At 42.3% G+C, this 14,664-nt stretch overlaps 2 protein-coding genes and 1 long non-coding RNA gene across 3 annotated transcripts in view; 1 reads left to right on the top strand and 2 right to left on the bottom strand.

Annotated features, from left to right (window-relative positions):
- Positions 1 to 1,347: 1,347 nt before the first annotated feature.
- Positions 1,348 to 4,626, bottom strand: LOC139575170 (WD repeat-containing protein 93-like). The gene is made up of 4 exons (XM_071400170.1): positions 4,228 to 4,626; positions 3,624 to 3,885; positions 3,252 to 3,474; positions 1,348 to 1,508 (listed from the first exon to the last, which is right to left on the bottom strand). The coding sequence occupies exons 2-4, from the start codon at positions 3,882 to 3,884 to the stop codon at positions 1,378 to 1,380; spliced, it is 615 nt and encodes a 204-aa protein (XP_071256271.1). The 5' UTR covers position 3,885; positions 4,228 to 4,626; the 3' UTR covers positions 1,348 to 1,377.
- A 1,273-nt stretch (positions 4,627 to 5,899) lies between these two features.
- On the bottom strand, positions 5,900 to 6,664 carry LOC139575169 (uncharacterized). Its single transcript, XR_011674898.1, has 2 exons — positions 6,321 to 6,664; positions 5,900 to 6,165 (listed from the first exon to the last, which is right to left on the bottom strand). It is a non-coding gene; the product is annotated as an uncharacterized lncRNA (long non-coding RNA).
- Positions 6,665 to 10,959: 4,295 nt separating this feature from the next.
- The window catches only part of LOC139575135 (solute carrier organic anion transporter family member 3A1-like), a 51,624-nt gene continuing 47,919 nt past the window's right edge, over positions 10,960 to 14,664 (top strand). Inside the window, exon 1 of the mRNA XM_071400138.1 lies at positions 10,960 to 11,641. Within this exon, the coding sequence (XP_071256239.1) occupies positions 11,486 to 11,641 (156 nt within the window). The 5' untranslated portion in view covers positions 10,960 to 11,485. The remainder of the gene's footprint in view (positions 11,642 to 14,664) is intronic.

Raw genomic sequence — 14,664 nt, 5'->3', positions numbered from 1 at the left:
GCTGAGACATACTCCTCACCCTATACATGAGCCCAAGCTGAGACATACTCCTCAGCCTATACATGAGCCCAAGCTGAGACATACTCCTCAGTCTATACATGAGCCCAAGCTGAGACATACTCCTCAGCCTATACATGAGCCCAAGCTGAGACATACTCCTGGGCCTATACATGAGCCCAAGCTGAGACATACTCCTGGGCCTATACATGAGCCCAAGCTGAGACATACTCCTGGGCCTATACATGAGCCCAAGCTGAGACATACTCCTGGGCCTATACATGAGCCCAAGCTGAGACATACTCCTCGGCCTATACATGAGCCCAAGCTGAGACATACTCCTCAGCCTATACATGAGCCCAAGCTGAACATACTGGGTACATGAGCCCAAGCTGAGACATACTCCTCAGCCTATACATGAGCCCAAGCTGAGACATACTCCTGGGCCTATACATGAGCCCAAGCTGAGACATACTCCTCAGTCTATACATGAGCCCAAGCTGAGACATACTCCTCGGCCTATACATGAGCCCAAGCTGAGACATACTCATCGGCCTATACATGAGCCCAAGCTGAGACATACTCCTCGGCCTATACATGAGCCCAAGCTGAGACATACTCCTCAGCCTATACATGAGCCCAAGCTGAGACATACTCCTCAGCCTATACATGAGCCCAAGCTGAGACATACTCCTCAGCCTATACATGAGCCCAAGCTGAGACATACTCCTGGGCCTATACATGAGCCCAAGCCCCACCAAAATGACAGGATTTAATAAAATGATTGTGCTGTTATACAATAGCCTACAGCATATTACACTTGGCAGAAAAACATAAAAATGATATTCTGTTGTTCTGAAATACATTTTCTTCATATCATAATGTTTCTTTAGACCTGAAATAAATTATAGATGTATTGTGATGGTGTATATTAAATGGATTTAGACTTTTCTTTAAAAAGGTGCGCATCAGCGGCTTGTATGGAGACCTGGAGATGCTAAATGTGTTTATGTTAATTAAAGGTCAATTACCGTGAGACCGGCAGTCATTTGCATGACAGTTACCAGCTGACAAAATGTAATGACTGCCACAGCCCTAGTCCCAAGGATTCCGGATAGCACTAAGCTCGCTCACACCTGTGAGCAATCACTCACTTATCTAGCCTTGCTGGTGCTCAAAGTACCTAAATGCTGCCCCCTAAAGGTGGGATGTTATAATGGAAAACTGACTGACCGAATTCCTAACAATAACATATTGCGAAAAAAACTAAACTGAATCAAAAATGGTCATTAAATAAGGATTTATTTTTCACTTAACCCTTATTTTACCAGATCAGTTAACTGAGAACACACTCATTTCCAGCAACGGCCTGGGGAACATTTACAGGGGAGAGAATAGAGGGAGGGGGATGAATGAGCCAATGGAAAAAATAAAGACCAAACTTACTGTTTCATTCATGACTTTTATCAGGTGGCTGGTTTCTGAGTAATAAGCAAAGAGTCTGGCAACACCTACAGTCAGATGAGGAGGTGTAAGAGGAAGAAGTAGAGGGAGAGGAGGAGGTGAGGAGATGGAGGAACAGGAGGGAGAGGAGGAGGTGAGGGAGAGGAGATGGATGAGGAGGTGAGGAGGTGGAGGAAGAGGAGGGAGAGGAAGAGGAGGGAGAGGAAGGGAAGGGAGAGGAGGTGGATGAGGGAGAGGAGGAGGAGGTGAGGAGTTGGAGGAAGAGGAGGGAGAGGAGGTGGATGAGGGAGAGGAGGAAGTGGGTGAGGAGATGGAGGAAGAGGGGATGGATGAGGGAGAGGAGGAGGTGGGTGAGGAGTTGGAGGGAGACGAGGTGGATGAGGGAGAGGAGGAGGTGGGTGAGGAGATGGAGGAAGAGGAGGGAGAGGAGGTGGAAGAGGGAGAGGAGGAGGTGGGTGAGGAGTTGGAGGAAAAGGAGGAGGTGGGTGAGGAGTTTGTAGAAGAAACATAGACATATGATATAATACCCATAGACATATGATATAATACCCATAGACATTCGATATAATACCCATAGACATATGATATAATACCCATAGACATATGATATAATACCCATAGACATTCGATATAATACCCATAGACATATGATATAATACCCATAGACATTCGATATAATACCCATAGACATATGATATAATACCCATAGACATATGATATAATACCCATAGACATTCGATATAATACCCATAGACATATGATATAATACCCATAGACATATGATATAATACCCATAGACATTCGATATAATACCCATAGACATATGATATAATACCCATAGACATATGATATAATACCCATAGACATATGATATAATACCCATAGACATATGATATAATACCCATAGACATATGATATAATACCCATAGACATTCGATATAATACCCATAGACATATGATATAATACCCATAGACATATGATATAATACCCATAGACATATGATATAATACCCATAGACATATGATATAATACCCATAGACATATGATATAATACCCATAGACATATGATATAATACCCATAGACATATGATATAATACCCATAGACATATGATATAATACCCATAGACATATGATATAATAGTGTAATTCTGTGGTGTTACCGATAGACATATGATATAATAGTGTAATTCTGTGGTGTTACCCATAGACATATGATATAATAGTGTAATTCTGTGGTGTTACCCATAGACATATGATATAATACCCACAGACATATGATATAATAGTGTAATTCTGTGGTGTTACCGATAGACATATGATATAATAGTGTAATTCTGTGGTGTTACCCATAGACATATGATATAATACCCACAGACATATGATATAATAGTGTAATTCTGTGGTGTTACCGATAGACATATGATATAATAGTGTAATTCTGTGGTGTTACCCATAGACATATGATATAATAGTGTAATTCTGTGGTGTTACCCATAGACATATGATATAATACCCACAGACATATGATATAATAGTGTAATTCTGTGGTGTTACCGATAGACATATGATATAATAGTGTAATTCTGTGGTGTTACCCATAGACATATGATATAATAGTGTAATTCTGTGGTGTTACCGATAGACATATGATATAATAGTGTAATTCTGTGGTGTTACCGATAGACATATGATATAATAGTGTAATTCTGTGGTGTTACCCATAGACATATGATATAATACCCACAGACATATGATATAATAGTGTTCTGTTTAAATATGTGGTGTTACCCATATCATCCAGTGATGCCAGCAGGTAGGCCATCTCCCCCAGACAGGTGATGTGAAGAGAGGTGATCTCTACCTGGTCCTCCTGCCATACTGGCACACAGTAGGGAGAGGAAGAGGTGGTGATACCCTGGGGCTGAGCCATAACAGACAGGCCGTGGGGGTGACCCAGGAAGATGTACCTGCCATCCTCAGAGCAGACCATGCAGTTGGTCCTCACAGGGAGCTGGGAACAAACACAGGATATGTGTTGTGCTATCATGTGGTGGAAACATTTAGACTGGGGTTTATGCATCAAGTTTCATCATTTCAATAACATAACATTCGTTTTATAAGGCTAAAAGAAGATAAATGAGGAAATATATGGGTTAGTACCTTTACGTCCCCTGAGACCTGCATAATGGGTATAGTTGTATTAGCTTGCTCTGTGACCCTGACAGTTTCTCTCTCTGAGATGAAGTCCCATGCCCTGTCTACCAGTCTGTCCAGGACCTTGTCTATCATTCTGAACGGCTGGGGGAGCTGGTCCTGGAGTTGATCTGGGTCACTCAGGAACAACTCCTCCTCGTCATCACCCTGGCCGCTGTCGGAGGGCTCGGGGATATCTGCAGGCCCTTTCCTGATGTATACTGGCATCCTGCGGAGAAATCGGTGAGTCGTAACGTCATCAATACCTGGGAAGGTTAAATACTGAAGTCATCATACCCCTTTTGATCGATCAACCAATCAAGAGTGTTCTGCCTTAACACTGAATGGAAAAGTTTTCCTACCCGAGTTGCTAGCTAATGTTGTTTGTCTCGTTATTAGCTAACGTTACGTTAGCATCAGTGGCATTGGAAAGAAACATTGTAAGCTTTGCACACAGACTTTTCTCAAAACTCTTCTGACAAGAGACACAGAACTACTTGCTAGTTAATATACTGTCGACACAAAAGAAAATTACATTTGGCTTCATTGTTCACTTTGAAGTTACTATTACCTTTCACGTCAGAAATTGGCTAACCAAATCCTAATCCCGTCCTTGACATATGATCTTTGCTAAATTGGATCTTTGGGACATACCCAATTGAAGTTGAAAATGAAAATGATCCCGTAAAGCACTGACCTAGCAACACATTCTCTTCCGGTGAGTTGTGTAGTGTCGTCATGACAACAACGCCTCCCTTTACTCTGCTTCTTGTAACCAACAGCACTCAAGCTAATTGGCTACGGTGAGAGTTAACACCGAGGTAAAGACAGTTTCAGGTTGGATATTCGACGGATATTCGCCTGTAGTTTTCCTTACGTCCACCAACAGCAGTTAGGGACCGTCAACATAGTGACAAATCACATTTTTCAAATTTCAATAGCTCTTTAACCATTACTCCTAACACTTTCAAAACTGGTTGTAGCTAACCCAATGGCATAGACACACATTGCACACCCTAGTTTGTCCATTTTCATCTCACATGATTTTACATGAATTTTTGAAAATGTAAAATTTCAATAGCTCCTTGGTCATGTGACGTAATGTCCGCTGACTACCCTTCTATATTCCACACTCTTGTTTGTGTACTGTAAAATCACGCAGTGTAACGTACATTTTTCATAGTTTCAAATTTGCAATAGCCCCTTGGTCATGTCAATTACACACCTAAGAAGCGTGCAGTGGATATACACCCATATTGCATAACCTCTAGTCAGGCATCTTCTATATTGCTGGACATTAATATTAGTTTGACAATTAGAGGGTTCAGTCCAGTGTTGTGTTTATCCTTTTCTTTCATATTTATCTACAATAATTAGTAGTTCTAAGTACTTATTTTACCTTTTTCTTTTTTTACAGCGGTACACAATAGGACAGAGACAGATAATATCTCCTTTCATCGTTAATATCAACCATAAAGGAAAAGGGCAAAGTACGAGAGTCATGCTAATAATTGTCCAAAGCAGGGATGGAGAGTGAGCTGGTGAGGTAGGCTGGTCAATACATATACTGAACAGGGATGGAGAGGAAGCTGGTGAGGTAGGCTGGTCAATACATATACTGAACAGGGATGGAGAGGGAGCTGGTGAGGTAGGCTGGTCAATACATATACTGAACAGGGATGTAGAGGGAGCTGGTGAGGTAGGCTGGTCAATACATAAACTGAACAGGGATGGAGAGGGAGCTGGTGAGGTAGGCTGGTCAATACATATACTGAACAGGGATGGAGAGGGAGCTGGTGAGGTAGGCTGGTCAATACATATACTGAACAGGGATGGAGAGGGAGCTGGTGAGGTAGGCTAGTCAATACATATACTGAACAGGGATGGAGAGGGAGCTGGTGAGGTAGGCTGGTCAATACATATACTGAACAGGGATGGAGAGGGAGCTGGTGAGGTAGGCTGGTCAATACATATACTGAACAGGGATGGAGAGGGAGCTGGTGAGGTAGGCTGGTCAATACATATACTGAACAGGGATGGAGAGGGAGCTGGTGAGGTAGGCTGGTCAATACATATACTGAACAGGGATGGAGAGGGAGCTGGTGAGGTAGGCTGGTCAATACATATACTGAACAGGGATGGAGAGGGAGCTGGTGAGGTAGGCTGGTCAATACATATACTGAACATGTAACCACAGTAATGGGGGCCAGTAAATCAATGATTAAAAATGTAATATTGACAAATTAAACAGAAATTGTAGACCTTTAATATTTTCCAACATGTCAACAGACACTTAACTTCAATTAAGCCTGAAACATTTCACAACGTTAACTTTCTCTTTATCCCTGGTTGATGTACATTTCAGGTCCTCTTCAGTGTGGATGGGGTTTAGCATACATTTTCAACAAAGACTGCACTTCCAGTTTGTGTTCTTTACTCTGTTGAACTCTTTTGTCTTCATTCCTAGTTACAGCACATGGAACCACCGTTGGCATGCAAAACATTCAATCTAAAACAAAACAAAGCGTAACATGTTATAAATAATATCAAATATCAATGCAGTATGACGGATGATGAATTAGCCATCCATTGTGTTATATCATAAATTGCCTGACATGCCGTCACTGTTAAAAGATTATAAACATGTTAAATAAAGTGACTAACCCAGTCAGTCTTTGGGCCACATTCAGGTTCTTTATCAGTGGCACAGAGGAAGCGGTTGTTGGCTTTGTTGAACTCTGAAATCACAGGCATGAACTGAACATATGGCTGTCCCACACAACTACATAAAAATAAAGAATTTACATTTACTTTGAATTAAATGTCAATACATACCAGACATTTTTAGTATATCCTCAGCCATTTCTTTTTGCAGTTGCTCCATGTGTTTTTGAAGGTTCCATATCAATTTGGGATGTTGGGGAAGTTCTGTGCAACTTCCTTGGCCATCTACACCAAAAACTAAAATATAGTTTTTGACCTAATTGTCACATAACAGCTAACCAATCATTATTGAAAATATAACTATCAAACCTACATTACAGGTTGGCTCTCTCATTATTGAGTAATCCAGGAAATTACCACGACAGTTGCCACAAAGAGGGATTTAGAAACATTACAATTGGCTCAGAACAGGGCAACAGGGCTGGCCCTTAAATGTACACAGAGAGCTAACATTAATAATATGCATATCAATCTCTCATGGCTCAAAGTGGAGGAGAGACTGACTTCATCACGAAGAAGTGTTGACAAGCTGTATGCACCGAGCTGTCTGTTTAAACTACCAGCACACAGCTCAGACACCCATACATACCCCACAAGACATGTCACCAGAGGTCTGTTTAAACTACCAGCACACAGCTCAGACACCCATACATACCCCACAAGACATGTCACCAGAGGTCTGTTTAAACTACCAGCACACAGCTCAGACACCCATACATACCCCACAAGACATGTCACCAGAGGTCTGTTTAAACTACTAGCACACAGATCAGACACCCATACATACCCCACAAGACATGCCACCAGAGGTCTGTTTAAACTACCAGCACACAGCTCAGACACCCATACATACCCCACAAGACATGTCACCAGAGGTCTGTTTAAACTACTAGCACACAGGTTGGACACCCATGCATACCCCACAAGACATGTCACCAGAGGTCTGTTTAAACTACTAACACACAGCTCAGACACCCATGCATACCCCACAAGACATGCCACCAGAGGTCTGTTTAAACTACCAGCACACAGCTCGGACACCCATACATACCCCACAAGACATGCCACCAGAGGTCTGTTTAAACTACTAGCACACAGCTTGGACACCCATGCATACCCCACAAGACATGCCACCAGAGGTCTGTTTAAACTACTAGCACACAGCTTGGACACCCATGCATACCCCACAAGACATGCCACCAGAGGTCTTTTCACAATGCCCAAGTCCAGAACAGACTATGGGAGATGGACAGTACTACATAGAGCCATGACTACATGGAACTCTATTCAAATCAAATTTTATCGGTCACATACATAGCAGATGTTATTGCAGGTGTAGCAAAATTATTGTGTTCCTAGCTCCAACAGTGCAATAATATCTAACAATTCACAACAATACACACAAATCTGAAAGTAAAAGAATGGAGTTAAGAAATATATTAATATTAGAACGAGCAATGTTGGAGTGGCATTGACTACAATACAGTAGAATCAAATCAAATGTATTTATATAGCCCTTCTTACATCAGCTGATATCTCAAAGTGCTGCTCAATGTACAGTATATACATATGAAATGAGTAAAGCAGTATATAAACATTATTAAAGTGACCAGTGATTCCATGTCTATGTATAGAGGGCAGCAGCCTCTAAGGTGGAGGGTGGAGTAACATTATTAAAGTGACCAGTGATTCCATGTCTATGTATAGAGGGGCAGCAGCCTCTAAGGTGCAGGGTGGAGTAACATTATTAAAGTGACCAGTGATTCCATGTCTATGTATAGAGGGCAGCAGCCTCTAAGGTGCAGGGTGGAGTAACATTATTAAAGTGACCAGTGATTCCATGTCTATGTATAGAGGGCAGCAGCCTCTAAGGTGCAGGGTGGAGTAACATTATTAAAGTGACCAGTGATTCCATGTCTATGTATAGAGGGCAGCAGCCTCTAAGGTGCAGGGTGGAGTAACATTATTAAAGTGACCAGTGATTCCATGTCTATGTATAGAGGGCAGCAGCCTCTAAGGTGGAGGGTGGAGTAACATTATTAAAGTGACCAGTGATTCCATGTCTATGTATAGAGGGCAGCAGCCTCTAAGGTGGAGGGTGGAGTAACATTATTAAAGTGACCAGTGATTCCATGTCTATGTATAGAGGGCAGCAGCCTCTAAGGTGCAGGGTGGAGTAACATTATTAAAGTGACCAGTGATTCCATGTCTATGTATAGAGGGGCAGCAGCCTCTAAGGTGGAGGGTGGAGTAACATTATTAAAGTGACCAGTGATTCCATGTCTATGTATAGAGGGCAGCAGCCTCTAAGGTGGAGGGTGGAGTAACATTATTAAAGTGACCAGTGATTCCATGTCTATGTATAGAGGGCAGCAGCCTCTAAGGTGGAGGGTGGAGTAACATTATTAAAGTGACCAGTGATTCCATGTCTATGTATAGAGGGCAGCAGCCTCTAAGGTGCAGGGTGGAGTAACATTATTAAAGTGACCAGTGATTCCATGTCTATGTATAGAGGGCAGCAGCCTCTAAGGTGCAGGGTGGAGTAACATTATTAAAGTGACCAGTGATTCCATGTCTATGTATAGAGGGCAGCAGCCTCTAAGGTGCAGGGTGGAGTAACATTATTAAAGTGACCAGTGATTCCATGTCTATGTATAGAGGGCAGCAGCCTCTAAGGTGGAGGGTGGAGTAACATTATTAAAGTGACCAGTGATTCCATGTCTATGTATAGAGGGCAGCAGCCTCTAAGGTGGAGGGTGGAGTAACATTATTAAAGTGACCAGTGATTCCATGTCTATGTATAGAGGGCAGCAGCCTCTAAGGTGCAGGGTGGAGTAACATTATTAAAGTGACCAGTGATTCCATGTCTATGTATAGAGGGCAGCAGCCTCTAAGGTGCAGGGTAGAGTAACATTATTAAAGTGACCAGTGATTCCATGTCTATGTATACAGGGCAGCAGCCTCTAAGGTGCAGGGTGGAGTAACCGGGTGGTAGCCGGCTAGTGATGGCTATTTAACAGTGTGATGACCTTGACATAGAAGCTGTTTTTCAGTCTCTTGGTCCCAGCTTTGATGCACCTGTACTGACCTCGCCTTCTGGATGGTAGCGGGGTGAACAGGCCATGGCTTGGGTGGTTGGTGTCCTTGATGATGTTGTTAGCCTTTCTGTGGGGCGGCCCGTCAGGAAGTCCAGGACCCAGTAGCACAGGGCGGGGCTCAGACCAAGGGCTCAGACCAAGGGCCCCGAGCTTAACGATGAGCTTGGAGGTTACTATGGTGTTGAAGGCTGAGTTTTAGTCAATGAACAGCATTCTGACAGAGGTACTCCTCTTTTCCAGATGGAATTGGGCAGTTTGCAGTGCGATGGCGATGGCATCGTCCGTGGATCTATTTAGGAGGTAACAGATACAAGCAGTGAAATCAGATTTTTTTTTAAAGATAAAAATACACCTTATGGAACAGCGGGGACTGTGAAGAGACACACACACACAGGTACAGACACACGCATACGCACACACACGTACATTGTAATATTGTTGTATGGTGGTTTTATACAGTTTGTATTGTAGATATGTAATGGTGTAATGTTATATGATGTACTGTTTTATCTGTTGTTTTATGTGTGAGGTAAGTGCCTTAATGTATTTGAACCCCAGGAAGAGTAGCTGTTGCCTTGGCAATGGGGATCCCTAATAAATACAAATACAAATGTAGAAAATCAATACTTGGACATAATCAAATTGTATTTGTCACATGGGCAGAATACAACAGGTGTTGTACTGTGAAATGCTTACTTTACAAGCCCTAACCAACAATTCAGTTCAAGAAATATATTTAATAAATAATATTTACTAAATAAAATCAATTAAAATATAAAATAAAAAGTAACACATTAAAATAACGCTACCGAGGCTATATACAGGGGGTACCGTTACCCAGTTGGGGGTACAGGTTAGTGAGCTAATTTGTACATGTCGGTGGGGGTAAAGTGACTGCATAGATAAGAAACAGTGAGTAGCATCAGGAATGGATGGACTACTTAAATTTAAGATGTGTGAGAGATGAAAGAGAGAGCAGAGAGATAGAGAAAAGGAGAGAAACAGGCAGAGAGCAGAGAACTGGGCAGAGAGAGCAGAGAACTGGGCAGAGAGAAAGAAATAGGCAGAGAGAAAGAGAGGCAGAGCGATAGAGAAATGGGCAGAGAAAGGGAGAGAAACAGGCAGAGAGAGAAGAGAACTGGGCAGAGAGAAAGGGAGAGAAACAGGCAGAGAGAGCAGTGAACTGGGCAGAGAGAACAAAATAGGCAGAGAGAAAGAGAACTGGGCAGAGAGAAAGAAATAGGCAGAGAGAGCAGAGAACTGGGCAGAGAGAAAGAAATAGGCAGAGAGAAAGAGAGGCAGAGCGATAGAGAAATGGGCAGAGAAAGGGAGAGAAACAGGCAGAGAGAGCAGAGAACTGGGCAGAGAGAAAGGGAGAGAGAGCAGTGAACTGGGCAGAGAGAACGAAATAGGCAGAGAGAAAGAGAACTGGGCAGAGAAAGGGAGAGAAACAGGCAGAGAGCAGAGAACTGGGCAGAGAGAAAGAGAGGCAGAGCGAGAGAGCTTGGGGGTGGTACTTTGGTGCAGGTTACCCAGCTGCACTGAGAGAGGTGGCTACGTAGTAACGCAACACGCACGGTACGGTGTGTGATCATTGCATTTCTCTGTGAAAAACAACCTGCACGATATGGAGACCTGGATTCCGACTGTCCGCTGTTATGGAATCTGATCATTGCCGCGGTTAAAGAGATCAACATAACATCGGCGGTAAAACAATGTCCTTCAACGTTACGTCTGATGGGGGGCATTCATTCCTGCTGGAGCTGAGTCGACGCACCAGGGATGTTTAGAAGCGCCCGGACCCACCAGACCAATAAGGTCTTCAGAATAATGTATTGCCGTTTGCCGACCATGTTTATGGTGTGTGGACATACTGTAGCAGGGTTAATCATTCGAGCCGGTTAGTGACAGCTAGTTCTCCTGCAATAGACTTAGGTTATCTCGCGTTGGAAATGGTCATCATTAGACTGGATCTGTGTGGCTTCCAGCCGTCCCTTTTCTGAAAGGATGCAGGTGAAAACTCAGATCTGTACGGAGAGGAGTACCGAAGACCCCGAACACGATGATAACCAGAAACATACTTCATGTTTTTCTAATATCAAAATATTTCTCGTATCGGAATGTGCGCTGATGCTGGCGCAGGGGACGGTTGGCGCGTATCTGGTAAGTTATCCTCTCAGAACGCTGTCCTAACCTTCCATTGATGGGAAATCATGTTTGTTCCCCTTCACATGCGATGTAGGCAATTTTTTTTCGGACTCGCCAGAATCAACGGTCATGCACAACAATGTCGCCGGCGGTGTTGTTTTGTGTTCACGTGAAATCAGGCTCAAATCACGGAGCCTTCCAATTTTCACTGTCCATTGATTTATAACGCATACGCATCAGGCTAAGAGACTGCACCAGTAGAATGGTTGCCAACGACACGTCACAACGACCAAACACGTTTTTGACCGGTTCACCAAATGACATCTGGTCTCAATATAAAATGTGTATTTTGACGGCAGTTAGGCTACATCTTCTAAACAGATTATGGGCCTCTGTCGTGAGGCAGGCAGGTGGTATTCACCAATGGAGCACCAGCATCACTTGGCCGATACTGTATTTATGACAGGCCTCATCAGTATTAACCTGCAGATAAACCAACACTGCTTTAGAATAGAACTGTTGGAACTAGCTGGGGCTATGATTCGCATGGTGCATAATAGACTTGTTGAATAACTATTGTTGTACCACCAGACCCCACCTCCTAATTTCAGTTGACATATTTTCAATAATGCAGATGTGGGACATTTGATTTGAGGTGTTGGGCTGGTCTGTAGTGCTTAGTGTACAACCAATAGTGTCCCCTCATGTCCAAGCCCCCTAACCACAGGTGGTGGAAAAAGGACCCAGGTACCTTAATAGAAAAAGTCACCAAGTAAAATCCTACTTGAGTTAAAGTCTAAAAGTATCTGTTTTAAATATACTTAAGTATCAAAAGTAAATGTAATTGTTAAAGTATACTTAAGTATCAAAAGTAAAAGTATGACTAATTTAAAACTCCTTAGTTTAAGCAAACCAGATGGCACCATTTTCTTGTTTTTTAATTTAAGGACAGTCAGGGGCACGCTTCAGCACTCAGTTGAAGTAGGAAGTTTACATCCACCTTAACCAAATACAGTTTACATCCACCTTAACCAAATACAGTTTACATCCACCTTAACCAAATACAGTTTACATCCACCTTAACCAAATACAGTTTACATCCACCTTAACCAAATACAGTTTACATCCACCTTAACCAAATACAGTTTACATCCACCTTAACCAAATACAGTTTACATCCACCTTAACCAAATACAGTTTACATCCACCTTAACCAAATACAGTTTACATCCACCTTAACCAAATACAGTTTACATCCACCTTAACCAAATACATTTAATTTTAAGAATGTGAAATGTCAGAATAATAGTAGAGAGAATGATTTATTTCAGCTTTTATTTCTTTCATCACATTCCCAGTGGGTCAGAAGTTTACATACACTCAATTAGTATTTGGTAGCATTGTCTATAAATTGTTTAACTTGGGTCAAACGTTTCGGGTAGCCTTCCACAAGCCTCCCACAATAAGTTGGGTGAATTTTGGCCCATTCCTCCTGACAGAGCTGGTGTAACTGAGTCAGGTTTGTAGGCCTCCTTGCTCGCACACGCATTTTCAGTTCTGCCCACAAATTTTCTACAGGATTGAGGTCAGGGCTTTGCGAATACCTTGACTTTGCTGTCCTTAAGCCATTTTGCCATAACTTTGGAAGTATGCTTGTGGTCATTGTCCATTTGGAAGACCCATTTGCGACCAAGCTTTAACTTCCTGACTGATGTCTTGAGATGTTGCTTCAATATATCCACACAATTTTCCTCCCTCATGATGCCATCTATTTGGTGACATGCACTAGCCCTTCCTGCAGCAAAGCAGCCCCACAACATGATGCTGCCACCCCCGTGCTTCAAGGTTGGGATGGTGTTCTTCGGCTTGCAAGTCTCCCCCTTTTTCCTCCAAACATAACGATGGTCATTATGGCCAAACAGTTCTATTTTTGTTTCATCAGACCAGAGGACATTTCTCCAAAAAGTACGATCTTTGTACCCATGTGCAGTTGCAAACCGTAGTCTGGCTTTTTTATGGCATTTTTTCCTTGCTGAGTGGCCTTTCAGGTTATGTCGATATAGGACTTGTTTTACTGTGGATATAGATACTTTTGTACCTGTTTCCTCCAGCTACTTCACAAGGTCCGATGCTGTTGTTCTGGGATTGATTTGCACTTTTCTCACCAAAGTACGTTCATCTCTAGGAGACAGAACGCGTCTCTTTCCTGAGCGGTATGACGGCTGCGTGGTCCCATGGTGTTTATACTTGCGTACTATTGTTTGTACAGATAAACGTGGTACCTTCAGGCGTTTGGAAATTGCCCCCAAAGATGAACCAGACTTGTGGACGTCGACAATTTTTTTCTGAGGTCTTGGCTGATTTCTTTAGATTTTCCCATGATGTCAAGCAAAGAGGCACTGAGTTTGAAGGTAGGCCTTGAAATACATCTCCAATTGACTCAAATGATGTCAATTAGCCTATCAGAAGCTTCTAAAGCCGTGACATAATTTTCTGGAATTTTCCAAGCTGTTTAAAGCCACAGTCAATTTAGTGTATGTAAACTTCTGACCCATTGGAATTGTGATACAGTGAATTATAAGTGAAATAATCTGTCTGTAAACAATTGTTGGAAAAAGTACTTGTGTCATGCACAAAGTAGATGTCCTTACCAACTTGCCAAAACTATAGTTTGTTCACAATTCATTTGTGAAGTGGATGAAAAACGAGTTTTAATGACTCCAACCTGTGTAAACTTCCGACTTCCGGTACTTTATAGATTAAGCATGTGTGTCCATTGAGTCCGCCAGATCAGAGGCAGTAGGGATGACCAGGGATGTTCTCTTGATAAGTGTGTGAATTAACTTTCCTGTTCTGCTAAGCATTTAAAATGTAAATAGTACTTTAAGATGCCATGGAAAATGTATGTAGTAAAAAGTACATTATTTTCTTTAGGAATGTAGTCAAGTAAACGTTGTCAAAAATATAAAAAGTAAAGTACAGATAGTAAAAGTACTACTTAAGTACTTTACACCACCGACCACAACATCCGTTGACGT

Source organism: Salvelinus alpinus, chromosome 5 (assembly GCF_045679555.1).
Source record: "Salvelinus alpinus chromosome 5, SLU_Salpinus.1, whole genome shotgun sequence".
NCBI classification, from domain to species: Eukaryota; Metazoa; Chordata; class Actinopteri; order Salmoniformes; family Salmonidae; genus Salvelinus; species Salvelinus alpinus.
The sequence above is the reverse complement of the archived record's forward strand: the minus strand, read 5'-3'. Positions and strand labels throughout refer to the sequence as shown.